Source organism: Dermacentor andersoni, chromosome 2, assembly GCF_023375885.2.
Source record: "Dermacentor andersoni chromosome 2, qqDerAnde1_hic_scaffold, whole genome shotgun sequence".
NCBI classification, from domain to species: Eukaryota; Metazoa; Arthropoda; class Arachnida; order Ixodida; family Ixodidae; genus Dermacentor; species Dermacentor andersoni.
This window is the reverse complement of record NC_092815.1, coordinates 195,177,721-195,197,497: the sequence shown is the minus strand read 5'-3', so window position 1 is coordinate 195,197,497 and position 19,777 is coordinate 195,177,721. Positions and strand designations below refer to the sequence as shown.

The 19,777-nt window shown below is 45.0% G+C and overlaps 1 protein-coding gene across 1 annotated transcript; it reads left to right on the top strand.

The window, feature by feature from the left end:
- The first annotated feature begins 16,843 nt into the window (after nucleotides 1-16,843).
- Nucleotides 16,844-18,882, top strand: LOC129387383 (cuticle protein 10.9-like). The gene is made up of 2 exons (XM_055076306.1): nucleotides 16,844-16,983; nucleotides 18,380-18,882. Exons 1-2 carry the CDS (start codon nucleotides 16,852-16,854, stop codon nucleotides 18,731-18,733), a joined length of 486 nt encoding a protein of 161 aa, XP_054932281.1. The 5' UTR covers nucleotides 16,844-16,851; the 3' UTR covers nucleotides 18,734-18,882.
- The last annotated feature ends 895 nt before the right edge of the window (nucleotides 18,883-19,777 follow it).

Below are 19,777 nucleotides of genomic sequence, written 5' to 3'. Positions count from 1 at the left end.
CACCTTGTTGGTTTTCCTTCGTGGCTTATTTTGATCCTGAACGGAGGACCCCACTTTCGCACGACGCTCGCCTGTTAGCCTTCAGAAACCGCACCTTCCATGGCGGTCAGCTCAGGTAAAAATCAAGCACAGCAGTTGCACGGGGAGCACATAATAAAAAGTCAGACGGCCACTATTACAGAAGCGCCATGAAACAGCGCTCACAACACGCAATGCCACTTGTTCAACGCGTGGATTGCGCTGCATTTGATAGGCACAACTTTTCTTTTGTTCAGGCTGCGCTTAGAGAGGAGGACATTCAGAAAGTGCCCTGATATCTTGTGAAATTAAATACCGCATCGAATAAATTACATCATTCGTTCAAAAGATCTTACCGTATCTTTGTACATCTGGTGTCGAGTGATATGTGTCATAAAATACATTCCGACGCTATTTTGTCGGTTGTACTTGTTGCAGTCCATCCTCCAGCTTTAGGAGGAATGAATGCGCACTCAATCCCCCGCATCCGAGATTCAGCAATTCGTCAATTTTCCACTTATATTTGATTAACGCGCGGCAACTATCAAAATGTAAGCCTATGCAGTGTTATTTTCTTCTGAGGTCGGTACCATAACAAGGTTGCTGGCCATATTAGAACCATAGTTCCATAATGATCAATTAATTTGTAAGGAAAAGGTGTGACTCAATTCGCATATTTCGCTTTTTAAAAATATTTTAAAGTTTTAAAATTTTTAAAATTTTTAAATATTTAAAGTTAAATGGAGAGTGCGTGCTAAATAGCCTTCACGGTGACGTCATGTGAGTCACCATCATAACACGGATTGCGCGTGTCAGTTCGCCTCTTCTCTAACACGATACTTTGAGCCACTTCCTCGGAACAGCGCATCGTAAGTCACTAGTGATCACGTCATGTTAATGAGCGATAGAAAGCAACTACCTGGCCTTTGAAAACCATTTCTTTTGACATACGTGCCGGCAGGTAAGGGGAATTGACACTCGCGTGCGAATGTAGTGACGTCACATGAGTCACTACTGATCACGTCATTCTACTCTGTGATAAAGAGCAGGTTGTTACTCTTTGAAAGCCGTTTCTTTTGATATGCATGTCGGCAGGTTAGGAGAGTGCATGGGTGGGTAAACCACATGGTGACGTCACGTGAGTGTACTAGTGATCACCTCATTCGACTTTGTGATAATTAGCAGGTTGTTGCTCTTGAAAAGCCATTTCGTTTGATATTCATGTCGGCAGGTTAGGAGAGTGCATGGTTGGGTGAGAACTCTGATGACGTCACGTGAGTCACTAGTGATCCCCTCATTGCCTGAGTGATAGTGAGCCGGTTAGTACCCTTTATAAGCCACTTCGTTTGATATGTATGTCGGCAGTTTAGGATAGTGCATGCGTGCGAAGCGTGGTGACCTCGCGAGAGTCACTAGTGATCACGTCACTTGAGTCAATGATAGGGAGCAGGTTTTTAAGCTTTGAAAGCGATTTCCTTTGCTATGTTAGTAGGCAGGTTAGGACAGGTGACCTAATCATGTCACTCAAGAATGAGCTATTACATTCTCAGAACCATTTCGTTTGATATGCATGTTGGAAGCATAAGAGTGTATGCAAGATACAAGCTTAGTGAGCTATACTGAATCGCTTAGTGATTATGTCAAGTCCCTGAATAATGGTAAGCAAGTTTTTACCCTTGCGAACGATGTCGATTAATATGCAAGACGATAGGGAAGGAAATCTCATGCCATGGTCGCAACCCAAGTCGCGTAATATCCGTCACGATTCTGACTCACTTATGTGAGTCACTCTTGTCACTCGGAAATGCGACTCGAAAAGAAGGAAATGAGCGAGCGGTAAAACACATGCAAGTGTTTCTGAAGCAGCCATGACGACACCGGTAGCGTCGAAACTGTGCTCGTGTAGTGCTGACGCCAATATAGTGATCACCTCAATGAATAGACGGCATTCATGACGCCTGTTACGACCTCTTCTGCAAGAATTATTTGTTTCTCAATCAATTTCCAGCAGGATCAACTTGAGTGGCACTGGGATTAAAATGTGCGGCACTTGGATTAAAATGGCTGGCGCAAGGATTAAACGAGTTGGCACGCGGATTAATTCGAATGGCCCTGGGAGAAAATGTGATGGCGCCTGGATTAAATTATTGGCACCTGAATTAAAAATGCTGGCGCTCAGATTAAATTGGCTGGCACCTGTATTATTTTAATGACGTTCTGATTAAGCTGAGCGCGAAAACCTGTAGTAATAGGTGCTCCATTGTCAATAAGTTGCCACAGTTATCACAGTAGAGGTTAGTGGCAAGCCCTACGCGGTACAGATAATTCTTCGTGTATGCCACGTTCTGTCGAAGACGATAGTACAGGGCATCTAAGTGTCGATGAAGTGGTCGTGGAATTTTCAGTCTGATTTCTAGGTCAATATAACGCAGAAGGTTATCTTGGTGAAGCGGCAGATCCCAGATGCGATGTTTTTCTTGATAGGCATATTTCTTTTATCATGTTGGAAGCGTCGGCTTTTGTAAAAAAATATTCTTTTGAAATTGCGGTATTGGAGTCCATTTCGGGCAGCTTCATCCGCATTTTCATTTCCCGAAATACGGGCATGGCCAGGTATCCACTAGAGCTTGATGAAATACCCACCAATCTTAGACTTGTGGGGAAGATAAGCAATGTCAAATGCTGCAGGTTGATTATTACAACGCTTGTGCCTATTCCACATAATTTTAGGGCTGCTTTTGAATCCGTGAATGATCACCCATGTCTTTGGCGGCTGCTGTCGAAGTACATACACAAGGACTTCCTTAATGCCACATAGTTCTGCTGAAGTAAATGATGTCCCTCGCTCAAAACGAAACGAAAATCGTTGCCCTGTAGTGGGAACAAAAAGTCCGCATGATGAGCTATGTGGAGGTGTAGAGCCATCTGTGAAAATGTGCGTTGCGGCTGCGTATTTTTTGTGCATATACTCCAAACCTATCTGATAAGTCGCTGCTTGAGGCATTTTCTTATTCGTACTGATTCCAGGGATATATGGCGCGATTTCTAGTGGGGACAGTGTCCATGATGAAATGTTTCGTGGCATAACTTGTGACGCCTGAGCAGGAATCGAAATAGATATGCTTCCGACGGCCTGTTCAAAGCTATATGTAGCACGAGTTCTAGAAATATCCTTTAAAATGTGAGTCTTCGTATGAATGACGTGTCGGAGGTGAATTCGTAGTGTCTGCTGCGAAGATAGCACTTCAAGAAGCAGGTATCAGCATCTGATAAAGTTCCTGAGCGGGACGATCCTTTCGAAAGGCCAAGGCATACGCGAAGGAAGTTCTTCCGTGGCGCCTCAAGTTTTGTCTTGTTTGTGGGAGATATTCTCTGCAGGATCGGAAGGTAATATCGTAGTGTTCCGTCAACGTAGGCCTTATGGAGGAGCACCACTGATTGACAATTGCTGCCCCACTGTGATCCGGCTAAAAATCCGAATACGTGGGACGACGACAAAATCTTCTCACTCAGGTTTTTCACTTGAGGCGACCATGTGAGTTTCCTATCGATCGTCACTCCAAGAAACCTTTGCCTCTTGACGTAGGGTTTGACGACCACCCAACACTAGTGGGTATTTTTCCATACACCTCCGCGTGAAAGCCATACCAGCAACGCTATTGTCGTGGGACAATTTCAGACCCCTTCGATGTAGGTAGGCCACTATATTTGGCAGCGCTTTCTGCAGACGTTGTTGGGTGGTATTGCGGGAACGCCCCGTGCTCCAAATGCGGATGGCGTCCGCATATAGTGTGATTTTGGCGCCACGGGGGAGCTTTCTTCTCACATGGATAAGGACCAAATTAAATAATACAGGGCTTAACACAGCCCCTTGTGCCACTCCCTTCTCGACGGCATAAAGCGCCGTGGGGCCATGCGGGGTACACATGAAAAGTTGGCGTCCTTGAAGATAGTCTTCAATCCCTGCGTAAAGCCGTCTTCCAAGACCAAGGGTTTCCAGAGTGCCAAGTATTGCTTTATGATAGACCGAATCATATGCTGCCTTAAAGTCCAAAAATAATGCAGTAGGTGTGTTTCCACAGACCAATTCCTCTTCACAGAACACGTACACAGAAGTACACGTGTTTTCTTCCATTTTGTTACCGTTGAATTCCGCTGCCTGTTTTCACCCGTGAGCTCAAGTTTAGCAACGCAACACCATATGCACTATACAGCCACTCATTAGGCTACCGCATCGTTTTTTTTTATGCGTAAGCATTTGTATGCTTAAAGAACGAGTAAAACGTCCGTCCGTCCGTCCGTCCGTCCATCCGGTAAGACGGTTGCTTTCACATAAGAGCCCGCAGCCGAGAGCAACTTTACCTTTGTGCTCCTTGTACATTCAACGCGAACGAAGCGGAAGAACATAGCACTGGCAAAACTCTGAGAACATGTCGCACCCAACCCGCCTTTCGCAGATCGCTTTCAAATGTGAACTCTCACATTTCTTTTCAGCAGGAAGCGGCCAAAGCACAGAGCGTGGAGCTATCGGCAGTCTGCACTCTTTGTCCTCATCGCAGATTCATTTTCAGATGCGGACCGCACGGCCGCGCATTACACAGCCGCCGCCGGAGCACGTTTGGTCATGGTTCAGAATTATTCAATGCGGATGGATAAGGCGCTAAAGAGCGACAACAGCTTGTAATGATCGGAACGTCATCAGAGCAGCTGGTGCCTCCACTTCCAGTACTTTGCTCGGTCATCAATACGCCTTGCGCATCCGTCCGCACCAGTTCGTGCGACCGCATCGCTGTGGTTTTGTCTGGCGTGATCAAGTTTCATACCATTGATCAAAACACCGGGCAGCGTAGAGATGAGCGATTGGCACACTGCTTACGCAGACTTAGACAATTCCTCGAAATACGGACGACTTCAAAAACAAGAAAAATATATTTATTCAAAGTAAAGCGTACACTGCACGTACCGTATCAAACAGCATTAAAAAAATAAAATGATATAAAGAACAGAAAAGAAGTAATCTTTTCTTAAGGAATAAATACATACTATATGCAATTATGAACACCACTATAGTGGTCTGGACGCATATACCAGTGCGCAAAGTAGTGCAAATGACCCTTCCGAGAAGTATCCCCAACAGTATCCAACGGCGCCACCTTGATGCGACCCTATCCACTTCTATCGCAGCGCTACCACAGTATTTTTTGTGGTCGCGCGCCTTACTGCAAAGCCTGCGTCGCTACAGCCCCTCGCCCCACTCAGCCTTATTCTAGTACACTCTAAAAGAAACAAAATAGGAGAGGAGCCGGAAGTGCAACCATGTTGGTGTGCCATCTCCCTTTGAGTCTGCAATCAGCTCGCTGGAACAGATGGCACGAGCTGTGAAGTTGCAGTGCTACAAGCAACCGGAAGTGTACGCTGCTGACGGGTGTCAGAAGAAAACCTTCGAAACTTCTGTAACAGCTTTAGTGAAGCAGATGCACCCCTGTGTTTTCCGGCCGCACGTTGAAGAAGTCGACGAATACACACGCCGTGATTACATGAGAGAGAGAGAGAGAGGCAAGAAACTTTTATTTAGTCGGATAGTTTTGCAGGGTCAGGGTACAATGCCGGTAGACTTGGCCAGCAGGCCAAGTCTACCGGCGACCTCATAGGTGCGCTTGAGGATCCGGTCTTGGATGCACTGGTCCGAGCTGCGCAGCAGGGTCTCCCAATTATCTGGAAGCAGGATTTCCACTAATTCGGGAGGTGGGGGATCTTCCTTGTATCCCCAGAGCGTGTGGTTGAGGGTAGCTCTCTCATCGCACAGTATACAATCAGGAGAAAATTGTGGTGGAATCATATGGAAGAGAACTAGCGGGTTAGGGAAGGTGTTTGTTTCTAGTCTCCTACAGGTGATTTCCTGCTCTTTATGTGTGGGCGAAAAGCTCCTTCGCCAAGCGGTAATGATTGGTTAGATCGTGCAATGAAATTAGGCTATCCTTGGCTGTTCCCAGAGCGGAGACACCCATCACGCGGCCGACTAAACTTCAGGCTGTCTGATGAGCCGCCTCGTTTCCAGGGTTGCCAGAATTCGCCGGTAGCCAAATCAATTTAATATCCATATCTGGGGACGTGAGCTTACTACGAATATTACTGGTGAATTCAGCAATTATGCCCCGGGCGAAATTGTGTATGGCCGTCTCGTGATCAGTGAGGATATCTGTCTGTGAATTTGTAATGGTGAAAGCGATGGCCGCTTCCTCAGCCATTGCGGATTTGTCTACACAGAGGGAGGCGGAAGGGACTGTGGCATGCGTACGCGTAATCCCTACCACTGCGAATGCTCTATTCGGAGCTGGATATTCAGCTGCATCGACGTAGAGGACACCCGGTTACTGTCTATAGGCTTTATGGACTGCCAGAGCACTGGCAATCCTCCTACCCTCATGGTGCATGGGATGCATATTCTGGGAAGAGGTTTATTGGTGAGCCATTTTCTGATTGGTGTGGGTGGATCTCTTGGTTCATCTATTTGTGATTCTACGTTTTCGTCTAGTTTGGCGAGGATACTTCTGCCTGTTTTAGTTTTCGTGAGCTTCGCCATCTGTGTGGCGATGTGGGTGGCGCAGAGTTCTTCGAGTGTGTTATGAATGCCGTGTTGGAGAAATTCATCTGTAAATGTATAGCAGGGTAGCCCTAATGCCGCTTTGAATGCTTGTCTGATTAGGCACTCAAGCTTCGTCTGTCTTTTCTGCAGCATAGAGCTGTAGAGCATAGAGCACTGAGTAGGTGAGGCGGCTTAGAACAAAGGCATGCACTAACCTGCACAGTGCCTTCTCCTTCATGCCTTTTCTCTTCTTTGCAATCCGTTTGATTAGACTGATTATCTGTTCGGTGGTGGCAGAGAGCCTGCTGATGGTTTCGACGTTCTTGTCATTGCTCTGGATGAATGGACCCAATACCCTAAGCGTCTAGACTTCTGGTATGGGTTGGCTTCTAACATTAACTGTGATAGGTATGGGAGCTTGGTGTGCCCGCCTACCTCACGACAAGGAGTTCACACTTAGGCTGCGAGCAGGTGAGTCCTGCTTGTGGTGCGTAACTTTCTACTTCAGCAACCTCGTTGCCCCCTCGTTGCCTTTATTGGTCCAGAGAGTGATACCATCGGCGTAGAGGGCGTGATTCAAATTTGGAATTTCGTCAAGTATACCTGGAAGACAGATGAGCGCTAAATTGACGAAAATGGTGAAAGGATCGAGCCTTATGGAGTACCTTGTGTGCAGAACGTTATTGAAGCGGATGTTATCTTTCCTATTGTTATAACGGATGTGCATTTGAAGAGAAATAATCGGATATAATTGTAAGTTTTGATGGCGGGATTGATATTACTTAGATTTTCGAGGATTATTATGTGTGAGAGGTTATGAAAGGCCTTATTTAAGTCAAGGCACAGAACAGCTCTGGTATGTTTTTTTTTCTTTGTCGATGATGTCCCGTTTAAGATGGGTCATGCCATCCTGGGTGGATAAGTTTACCCTGACACCATTTATTGTGTCTGAATCGAGTGCCTTGTCGTCAGCGTAGTTCTGAAGCCGATTAAGGATAACGTGCTCCATTATCTTGCCCAGGCAAGAGTTTCGAGAGATGGTCCTCAAATTTAGCGCTATCTTTTTGCCAGGTTTAGGGATGAAAGTAATTTTGGCATGTTTTCAGCTTTGTGGGACGGTGCTTGATTGCCACTGATGGTTGAGGAAACTCGTTAATTCGATAATCGATTTAGGGTCCAAATTTCGGAGAAGCGTATTAGTTACCCCGTCAGCTCCAGGTGCTGAGCCTGTGCGGAGTTTACCTAACGCGTTGTACACTTCTGCGTGCTCGATGTCTCTGTCTAGATACGCATTGTCCAATCCGCTGTAGTCTGTCAGCGATCCATTGTCTGTGGTGTTTACATATCGCTGTTGAAGTTCACTAATGACTGTGTCCTGCGTACCCGGGTACTCGTGTGTAAGTCGAGCCAATTGATCTTCTTGGGTCGAATTAGTGGAACTACGATCTAGGAGATGCGTGAGTAGAAGCCACGTCTTCTTGCTTCCCAATTACCGAGTCACGCTATCGCAACTTTGGCCCCATTGTTGTTATTCCAATTCAAGGGTACATTGTTCAATCTTCCTTTCTAAGTGAGCAATTTTCACACGGAGTGTCCTATTGAAGCACTCTGTTTTACAGCGTTTGAGAAGGCTACCATTCGCTTCCCGCATGTGTGGCAATTTAGTGCCCGTGGTGTGTTGCTCTTCAGATGCAGGTGCCATCGAAGTCGCACATTCTACATCCGAGGCAAGATCGGAGATCCAATTTGCCAGGTTAAATGTATCGGTTGGAGCGTTTGCTCCCGAATTTCGCGAAATTTGTTCCAATGCGTGATCACGGATCGGAAAATTTTTTCCCTTGTATTTGGAAAGTGGTTGAGATGACATTATGATCGCTGCTAAGTGAGATACCTGTGTTGGTCCATAGAATATCCCCTATGTTTCTGCAGAGTTTGAGGTCTGGATCTGTATCGACACTTACACTGTTGCCTATTCTGCTGGCAATTTGCGCGTCATAAAGAAAAGAGAGGCCAGGATGTTGTGCTGCAATCCGGATTTTGTTTCCTTTGGTATTGCATTTTCCGTAGCCCCATGCGTTATATTGGGCATTAAAGTCTCTCACTATAAAAATTTGGGCTCTTCCAACTATTCTAGCAACCTTCTGAAGCAGACCTGGAAACTCAGTGCCTTTGTTCAAATGCGAACGGTATAAATTTAGGACAAAGCAAATAACATTTTTCTAACCCTGTGGAATGATCTGCAGGAGTGTATGAGGTGCTGTTGTTCCGTCGGTGTTGTGCTGAATTGCTGTCATATTTGTGTGAAGGAGAATGGCAGTGGCTGGGAGTCGTCCTGTGCAGTCATAAATGGGAGAGTGGAAAACCATATAGCTAGGTAATTTTACGACGCCATTAGTTTCACGAACGTCTGTAATGTCGGGAGATTTTTAAAGGCTTTGGATGTGGAACTGCATGTTGTTGTTTTTTTTTTTGTTTCGATATCCCCTGCAGTTCCACTGCCATACCTCAATTGCCAGGGTGCATGGAGCCATGTTGTCTGAGGGGGTGGGAGTACTAAACGGGGGGGTTGAATTACCGGCGCTGGAAGCGAGGTTTGCAGTGGTTTAACGGCTTCCAGTGGTTGCATGATTTGCGAGTGAAAGCTGCGAAACATGTTTTCTACTTTCTCTCAAGCTGTTTGATGTAACTTATATATTTGGCATCGAGTTTTGGCATGGTTACAGATTTAGATGTGGGTTCCTTATCTGAAGGGGCTTCCGCAATCTTTTTGGCTTGGGATTCCCCAGCAGAGGTTGCAGGGCATTTGAGCCCATTGCTGTTGGCCGTAGTGTCCATGGTTTGGTCGTCCATGGTCCTAGGGCGCGGATTGCCAGCGCAGAATTTTGGCGGACTGGCGAACAGATTGCTAATGGTAGCCTGAGTAGCTGCTATCCGCTGATCCATAGAGTGAAGGAACTTACTTGTGTTTCGAATGCCCTCAAGAATGTTCTGAAAAGGGGAGCCAATTTTATCTTTTTCCGGCTTCCGGAACTTGCCTTGGAGGACCCTGGCTACCCAGCTCACCTGTTTCTCGAGCTTGCTTTTGTCTTCCCGCCCTTTGCTGTCACTTCTTTCGCGGGAAGGAGACCGCTACTTTCCGCGTAGAGGTGGGAATGAGCTACAGCGGTCATTGGCGCCGTACAGCATTCCTTGTTCAGCATTGCCATTTGTTGGGCGTGTTGGTAAACTGAAAGCAAATTTAGCGCCAGCAAACAAGGACGGAAGGGAGACGACACCACAATTGCGCTAACTTCAACGCTAACTTCAACGCTAACTTGTTGAAGTAAGCGCATTGTGGTGTCGTCTCCCTTCCGTCCTTGTTTGCTGGCGCTAAATATGCTTCCTTGTTCACTCGCCTTCTCTTGGCGTTGTCTTGGTCTTGATTGGCGTCGTGGTTCAGCTTTGGCGTTCCAGTTCTTCGGCGCAGCGGGCTTACGTTGATCCGCGGAAAGGTACTCGCAGCTTTTGCTCCCTGTTGCCTTTGTGCCACAGCAGCAGCTGTGGCACAGCTGCCACTGCGGCTTGCTGCAGACATCAGCGCAGTGTGCAATCATGCAGCAATTAAACCATGTCTCGATTTTTGCTCTACATGAGTGTCTTTGTTTTTGGCTGACGCTCACACATGCAAACCAAACATAGAATTTTCAAGTTTACCCACCACACTCCAAACTTAAATTATCTCGCGAACAAAATTTGCCTCGAGAATGACCCTGCTTGAAAGATTTGACATCACTTTTCGGAGGCCGTGTGCACCAGTGAGAGCTTCAGGAGCGCGGTTGCTATGCCAACGTTGACGTTTGAGGTACCAGTCCCAGTGCTCCTTTTCGAAAAACAGCGCGTCACTTCCACCACACTTACTCCAACATGTCAAAACTACGCCAGCCATTTTATTGCAACCGAAGGTTTCCGTCTTTCGTTCATAAAAGCGAACATGTGCCAGTTTCTTCCATCCTGTTTTCATTGCAGGTAGCGCATTAAGACAGTGGCCCGCCATGTTGATCGGGCTAGGCCGTAATGCAAGAGGTAACAATCTTCATTTGTGGAAGCATTAACCCTTTGACTGGCAAAATAATAAAGGCCGGACTTAGAACGTCTTTACTGCCTTATTTTTTTTACATTGTTAGAATTCATAACAAATTAAATATGGAAGGGTCTATCTGAAAACTAAGTGAGAAACAGCGGGTCGAATATGTTGGTCAACATCTGCTTAGAGGCAAATGTATGGTCCAAAACTTGCGTTTTGTGTTTGCTTTGACAAGGAAAATGTGTTTTCTTGAGGTGCGTTTCAATGGGGCAAAAATATTAGCTTTCTTAAACAAAAGAAAAAAATTACATTAGCGATAATATGACCACCACGTCCGCTAAGATGATACCGATTAGGTCCTCGAGTTTTGCCAACAAAACATCTGCTGATGTTCACGGTCGACATTTTTGTGAGAACCACTGTTGACGAGGTGCATAAGGTAAAGTCCATTTGTTTTTTTTTTACAGTATTTTCTGATATTTTTGTAAGGTCAACGGTATGGTTGAGCTGCCAGTTAAAGAGGTAAAGAAATCACGCTCACCTGCATGGAATATCGTCGTTGTTGTCGTCTCGCTGCTGCTGTCGCACTCACGCTCGCGTCCGACACACATCTTCAGGATCTACAGCACAGAGGGAACCACCAAAAATAGAAGGACAAGACGACACACAAAGCGTAGTCACTGCAATTACCAAAGCGTCTTGTACTTCTTTTGTGGCCGTTCTCTCTGTCCCATTATAGACCGAGGATCATGAAACAACATGCCCAATACGAATATGTGACATATAACTGTTCATTTTAGTAAAACATTCTATTCCATCTGAATAATCTTTGCAGCACCAATAACGACACTTGAAAAGAAAAGAAAAATGAGAAACGATTTAGCGGTAAAAATGAGAGAAATGCCATAGGCTTGCATCTCACCTCTTCGCGGTCGGCTAGCCAAGCTTTAAACCGAGTTCACGACATTGCAATATCAGGTTCAAGAGCTCACTCGACACACGTCCTGCGTCTTCGAGGACCGAAGTGTAACTGAAGTTGGCACGGGGCAGATAGACTTTTTAAAGTTCTCCAGTCGCCTCTCTACCTCCACAACATGACTGCCTTCGGGCACTTCCCACACATATTTTTTTTCGACTTTGACCCTCCTAATGATGACGCAGCAACATAATCGCCGAGGGTTCATGGATGAGGTACTAAGTAGGAGCGCGAACACTAAAGAAAAGCATAAACTGACCATGAAGCACTTGTCCGCTCACTGGTTCTTTTTCTGTGTGATTTAGGTGAGTAGAACTTGTTGCTGGGCGAGTTATTTGAGATCTAATGAATACATTGCTGCGCTAACGGGAAAATCAATACCTATTGGAGCAAGACCTATCATTTCGTACTTGCCCATATAAGTCTTTATTAGCGCAATAATTCATCCATGTGATTTCGGTGTTCGTGCTTAATACCTAGAGGGTTCTCCAGAAGAAAGGTAGAAGGTTACGGGGTGTGCAGAAGGCTTTTTTTTTCACGTAGCCGTAGGGCAAGTGGGTGCCGGTACTGCACGGCGTCTTTCTCTTCCTTGCTGCTCTCTTAATGTTGTTTGCTGTTGATGCTGCTGCTCCACTACCCTTGACGCACTGTAACAATATCAAGAAAGGCGTCAGGCAAGGAGACAATCTATTCAATGCTATTCACTGCATGCTTAGAAGCATTCAGGTTATTAGCCTGCGAAAGCTTAGAAGTGAGGATCAACAACGAATATCTCAACAACCTTCGGTTAGCAGTTTACATTTTCCGGTTCAGCAACACTGGGGATGAACGCCAACAAATCATTGAGGCCTTTAACAAGGAAAATTTAAAAATATATTTGAAGAATAATGTGCATAAAACAAAGGTAACGTTAAATAGCCTTATAAGGGAACAAGATTTCATGATCGACAGTCAGCCTCTAGAATCTGGGTCGTAGTAAGTTTACCTTGGTCAATTACTCACAGGGACCTGGATCATGAGACTAAAATTTACAGAAGAATGAAGATACGTTGGAGTACATACGGCAGGCATTGCCAAATCATGACTGGAAGCTTGCCGCGGTCGTGAGAAAAGAAAACTACAATTATTGCATTTTACCGAAGCTAACAAATGGGGCTGAAACGTCGAGGTTTACAAAGCTCTAGAATAACCTAAGGGGCGCTCAAGGAGCGATAAAATGCAAAATTTTAGGTGTAACTCTAAGCGACAGGAAGAGAGCGGTGTGGATTACAGAGAGGACGGGGTAGCCGATATTGTAGTTGATATTAGGAGGAAAAAAGATGGAGCTAGGCAGGCCATGTAATGCGTGGGGTAAATAAGCTGTTGACCATCAGAGTTACAGATTAGGTACCAAGGGAAGCCTTGGTTTCCTCGCCTTCCCAAGTAAACGGCTGTCCTAAGACCATTAATGGTCACGTTTATACCAAATGTCACTGGAGTAGATTTCATTGTAATATCGTCAGCATTCTCGAAAAACAACACTTCTGGCTGCAAAAAAGATATATCAGAGGATGTCCGCTAGAAATGGGTATTTTTACGCTAACTCTGTTACATATCATTGTCAGCTGCAGGCTAGGAAGATGAGCTTCTGGATTTCAAGAACGTTGTGAGCGTCCTGACTGCAACATCAGCTGTAATATGTTCTAGTTCTAGGCAAATATGTATTTTATCAGTACATTGAATTATGTGGCTGCTGTTCCTCATGTTCGCAAACAAGATTTGTTAAATTTATCGATTGAATAGGGCAAGTTTTTGCGTGTAGTCTGAGTCTCGACGGGTGGAAAGCTCACTGAAAATGTAGAAGACTGAATCGGTATTTACAGAAGTTTTATGTCCTTTGTCATATCTTCAGCAACATACTTGAACAATGAATTCAGAACACAATGGTTGTTATACAAAGAATACAAACTTAACAAAATTTAAATACTTGTTACGATGGGGGTAAAATGTTACATAGAGTGCATAAATATATCGTGATAATTTCCACTGTTGTTTAATTTGATTTTACAGAGAGCAGGTCCTGAAAAAATAAAATAATTAAACAGAATAAATAAACAGCGTGCGTCTCTGAAATTTCAGTTCAAGGGCTTTCTTTCTGCCATCTTCCTTACTAATACCGTCCTTGTTGAAAAATTAATTGTAGCGAATAAAATGCACGACTACTATCACTTACCACTTCATTGGCGTCATTATAAAATTGAGTAAGGCTTTTTGTATCCAACAAGGATGCAATGCAATGTTATGGATATTTTCATATGTAATATTCCTTCGCGTTTAGTTCAATATAGTAATATGCGTTGACCTCCTATCTTACAGCAATGAAGTACACTACACTATATATGGTTGTCCAACCATACGCAGCGCAGCGTAAGCCCGCTTGTGTGGGCAGCTCGTTTAAGTTTTTGGAATGCAGTGTAAATCTTGTAAGCTGTGAATACATTGTAAATGAAATATGCTTATTTATAGTATTGAAACAGTTCAACTGGCTTTTATATGTATTTTGCGTCAAACTGCTGTCATATTTTTGTTCTACCTAATTGTTCAGATAATAAGACATAGCGCTGTCAACTTTAAACACTGAGAATTCGGTTTTCTTGTTTTCTTCCTGTTTTGTTGTCGTGTTGCGCACTTTAACCGTGGCATTCCTTCTGGGTTTTCTTCTGTCCCGCTTTGCGCCAGAACGAAATGAGTTGTAACGCGGTGGTGAAAGCCGCTGCGGCCATAAAGACAGCAGCAGCAACAGAACGACAACAGGAAACGTGATGCGCGAGTGTCAAGGAGGCCACACGTAAGCGCTCGCCATCTTGCGGTGGACAAATGGCAGTATAAAACGCTGCACCCTGGCACTGCGCGTCAGTCACAACTTTCGGTGCCTTACACACTCCCGTGTACATTTTGCGCACGATAAAGCAGTAGTAGAAGTAGCACGTCTAGGAAGCAAGAGTCTGCAGATCTCTTTGTGCACGTCTCAGTGTCCGAAAAGTTTACCTATACTCCGAGTCATCATGTCTTCTGCAGCTGCGGTCTTCACTCAGGTAAGCACACTATACTGAAAGTCAGTTGCCACGACTCCGGTGAAGTGCGCTGAACCAACAAAAACTTCCTTAAGCTCTCCCCTAGGGGGAGCCGCCCGACCACACCCAACCCTACAGCTACCGATTCGAGTGCATGTTCACAATTGCAGCCTGTAAATCGTACCCTTAATGTGAAGCAATAATGGACATAGTTCGCCAGCCAGCGGTTCTTATAGTGTGCATGCTGGGGGACATATGTTTCACAATTTCCTACACACAAAAGAGCCCCAGCACGCTATTCTAGAGCTCCGGAGTGGTAGATGGCAACCGACGTTTCCTTTGCTTTTATTGTTGCTTTGTGTACATCGCAGGACGAAGTCAACATATTTCACCCCAAAATCCGTGTTTAATGACAACCCATGAGTTCTCGCGCTTCCTTTTTTGAGCGAAGATATTTGCCACCGTGAGCCACATGAGACGCCACGCTTTAAGGCACGCCTTCGCTTTGTAATTCATGCATTGCCAATGTTCGACAGTCCAAGGGCGGTAATGTAAGTAAAAGGTCCCATTAAAAGCATGTTGCGTACATGGAAGCACGAGTCCGAGCGACGAGCTATTCTAAATCCGCGTGCTAAGGAGGAATTCATCTCGAAGTAGAGACCTACGTAAGCTATAAGGTGTCAAAAAAATGCTTAGCGCATGCCGCTAGTCCTGTGGACGGCGGAGGAGGAACTTCTGCACCGATGAGATATTGCATCACGATACAAGCACATATCAACAAAACAATTCCCTAGAAGAGCGTGGGTGCACACTGTGGAACATATTTAAACCAACATACGCAGATGAAATGCGGCTATGCACCGCATGACTGCCCAATATCACAATTATAACGACGACTGAAACAGTTTTAGAACAGCGCACAGCAATCATGCAGGAAGATTGCGTTGCCACTGCGTGGTATACACTTCTAATACGCGGCACGAGAGCGGCCTTGGGCTTGATGCGTGGGTACAACGTTCTTGGCATTCCACGCTAACACTTGCAAGGTAACCTTCGGAAACACGCCGCGATCATGGCGTCGCCAGTCAGAGCGGGTGCCTTTCTTTCGGTCAATTTTATTGTCATCTTTCACTGGCTGGCTTATTCGTTTCTAAAGAAGTCGAAGTTTTGCGTTTGCTTTACATCTGTATCACGCTGCTTCGACAGTAAGGTTTTAACGACACTGGGCATTGCTTCCTGGATTATTTTTCCATTATCAGCTGTCACAGTTGAAGTATATTGTAGTGCCTATGAAACGGGGGAGGGGGGTGCGCGTGGAGTGAGAGAGAGGGGATAAAGCACAAGTGACGCCTGATTTCCGAGGCACTAGGCTGCGTTTTGTTATTTCAGTTGGTTCTTTGAATGGAGCCATAACATGAATCTCCTCATGATTCTTTTATAGCACATGGTACTATCGAGCCGCGCATCTGCTTAAGCGCCAGCGAAACGCGACAGGGGAATCGCTGTCAGAAATTAGAATTTCTACTAAAAAGCGAAATATGGTCCGCGATACCTAACGAACAACGCGAAATATAATCGCTTTGTGACAGCGAACGTTCGCTCAGCAGCCTATGCAAGCAGGCACTAGACCGGCCAAATGCAAACTAAGAGTGTGTGCTCGCTAGGACCACTAGGTATGTGCTTATTGTCGCGACACCGTCGTCGTAGTTCCATCGTCGTCCTTTCTGCTTCGTCATCCGGCTCTCGCCATGCCGTCATCGTCATGCCATCATTGTCATACATTCATTGTCATACACTTGTCGCCATCCCATTGTGCTCATGTCGTCGCCGTCAAGCAGCCGTCACTGAATCATGGTCATCTTTTGACAAACGTTATCACATTGTCGTCATGCTGCCTTCATTGTTCCATCGACATCAGTCGTTCTCCATCACGGTCTTGAGCTGGCCTTGTTAGCGAGTGTGTGCCGCACATAACCGAAGTAATGGAAATCTTAGAAAAATCACTACAGATCCTGAACAACGGTGTCTTTAGGAATGTGGTGTGTTGCTGCTTGTATGCTAAGCGCATAAACGCCGACAGTCATCGAGAGATGTCTCTCGACGGAATTTTGGTGTGGAATTCTTTGCGCTCTGTTCACAGGTGCTCGCGGTTTCCATGGTCTCTCTGACTCTCGGCGGTGGTCAGTTCGGATTTGGTGGCGGATTTAGCAGCGGATTCGGTGGTGGACTTGGTGGTGCCTTTGGCCCTACCTTTGCCGGCACATTCGCACGGCAAGAACAGTATTACGTAAGTACTTCGATAAACATCTAAGATGCAATGGCACCGCTGCTTAGTGACTGTGAACCAACAAGCACTAGAATAAGTCCTGTCTGTTGCCGTCGCCTACCAAAGATCTTTTTAGAAAATTGCTCACGAAAAGTTCATATACAACGCGAACGGTAAGTCACAAAAGTGGTTTACCTTTACGTTAAAGAACTAAATTATGATATTGCCAACTTTTTCCTCAGGAACTCGTGTGGTATAGTTACGTAACGAAAGCTACCCCTGATGCAAGAACTTCATGCTAGCTTTCTTCAATTAGCAATAATGCATAAAAATACAGGGATCATGTAAATATGGTGCTTAGGCCTTTAGGGTCACATCGTATCATTGCGTTTTCTTTTAAAAACAGGTAACTATGAAACAGCACAGATAAAAAAAGATATGCCTAAGAATCCAGAGGAGCACAAATGCCTAAACAAGCTCTGAAGATAAATTTCACTAAGAATACTGTAATTATACTGAACCAGTCAAGTACGTAAACAGAAGGAACTTGTTATGAGCGATTGCTAAGTACACTCCAGTAGGATGGCAGGCGTCGTCCCGGCCAGACAGAAGAGGAAAACATCTCAACGTTGAATTCTTCATTACGTAGAGAAAAAGCGATAACATAGGTGTCATTCATGATGTCTCGAACTCTATTTCCTCGTAATATTGACACTGCTCCGTGTTAAAGTTCTGCTCTACTTTCCACATTGATGGAATGCCACGGTTGTTGCACAGTTTGCATACGAAGAGATTGCACCGCAGCAGTTATAAAGTTTCGTGCGATAAATAGTGACCTCTACCTGTGAAGTTATTGCGATAATGCAGGTGTAAAGACTGTGGTTTGTTTCTTAATTTAAGCACGTGTTATTTAATGAAGTGGTCAACTATACCTTTACCAGCATATTTCCATACCTGTCCGTATAAAGATGCTGTACTAGTCAGTTTTTGTGCAAGAATAAACAGTCTAAGTACCGTAAGCTTTCCGAAAAATACACTTAATCGAATAAAATTAGCACAAATGTCAAATATGTTCGGCTTCGTGGTGCCAGCTCATTAGATTGTAGACTATATTTCATGGAAATTGTTATCAAGCAGCAAGGCAAGTATATACCTATAGTTCGTGCCTTCAATACGAAGCAATTCTAGCTAATATGTATCGGGAAAGCGTAAATCATGTGGGGAGTAATCTTCACGGCTCACGAATACAAAGTTTTTTCGGAAATACGTCAACATGCAAGCAGTCTCTTCAGGCTCGAGAAAGGAATCTTCAAGCGGCCTCGTGCGCCAATGGCGTCTTAGACAAACTAATTGAACCATCTCGACATTTCTGCGCTAATAGGGAAATATCGCGCTCATTCAAACTCTCTGAACGCAGCCGCCGCAACCGTACAGCTTCGGCTACAACAACGTCGACCAGTACGGCACCAGGTCCTACCGCAAAGAGCAGGGCGACGCCTCTAACACCAAGACGGGCATGTACGGCTACTCGGACGCCAACGGCATCTTCCGCCAGGTGAAGTACATCGCTGATGCTGGCGGATTCCGCGCAAAGATTGACACCAACGAGCCCGGAACCGCCCCTGGAGCCAGTGCCGACGCGGTCTACAATGCCAACCCTCTCCCCGCTGGCCCGCAGTACCGAATCATTGGTGGATCCTCCCCCTTCTCCTCTCCCTACACGAGCGCCTCGACTTCTGGCTTCGGTTACGGCCGTCCTTGGTCTGGATAGTCAAGTTCATGATGTAGGGAAGCGTTTGCTGAGTAATTACTCCGGCTTCTGACGCTGTTTCTTTTTCAAGGAAACAGGCATGCAAGCCGCTCTCAGAGGCTGGAATTTCTTGTGTACAGTGTACTTATATACACGAAATAAAATGTTCATTTCCGGTTAGTTGGCTCTCACCAGTATTTTGCTCGTTTTTTGATTCGGCAGGTATGCTTACTTCGTCTGTACAAACGGAAGCGAATAGTGTTCTTGACAAGTATTGCTACAGCGAGCAGTTTAACAGCCGGGTTAATGCATACAGCTTCTCCCTCATTTTGAATATAAATAAACTTGATTTGCATATAAACGACTGTTGCATAGCATTGGCTATCCACAAATTCTGATTATCATTCTTGTGCACACTGCACAAACTGTGTTTCCCACAATGTGTATATATATATATATAGGTGAATAAACAATGGAGCACGCTTACTCAAGTTGCATTTTTAATGTTGTAACCTTCCGGCCGTGACACGGCCTTCATCAGAAAATATATATATATATATATATATATATATATATATATATATATATATATATATATATATATATATATATTCCTAACTTTTACGTTTGTAGCGCACGAAAAGGGATGAAAGACGGGAGTACGATGCGGACACAGCGCTTTTTCTCTCTCGTCCTTTTTCGTGCGCTAAAATCGTGAAAGTTATGAAATACCAGCATGCCCAAACCTACGCTCTTTCAATATATTCCAATTTCAGCAGAATAGAGTAAAAGTTTGAGCAGATCCATGAACGTTATTTATACAATCATACATGAGGCAGTCGCCAGCAAACAGTCCAGAAAAATACTGCTATCGTTTGTAATCATGTCCGAATATCTAAAATAACACAGAACCTAGCAATACTTTCTTGAAGATCGAAGACCAGTTATGTGAAGAGATGAGTGGACACGTGGGCACCCACTATCGAACTATTGCTCTTTACAAGAAAGACAAAAGCCGGTGAGTGACTAAACTATTTTGAAAGATTGTGTCAATTTCTTGGCAGG

Coding starts and splice junctions, on each gene's coding strand:
- LOC129387383 (XM_055076306.1), top strand. CDS start 16,852: ATGGTCTCTCTGACTCTCGGCGGTGGTCAGTTCGGATTTGGTGGCGGA. Junction 16,984..18,379: donor CACGGCAAGAACAGTATTAC/GTAAGTACTTCG, acceptor CTCTGAACGCAG/CCGCCGCAACCGTACAGCTT.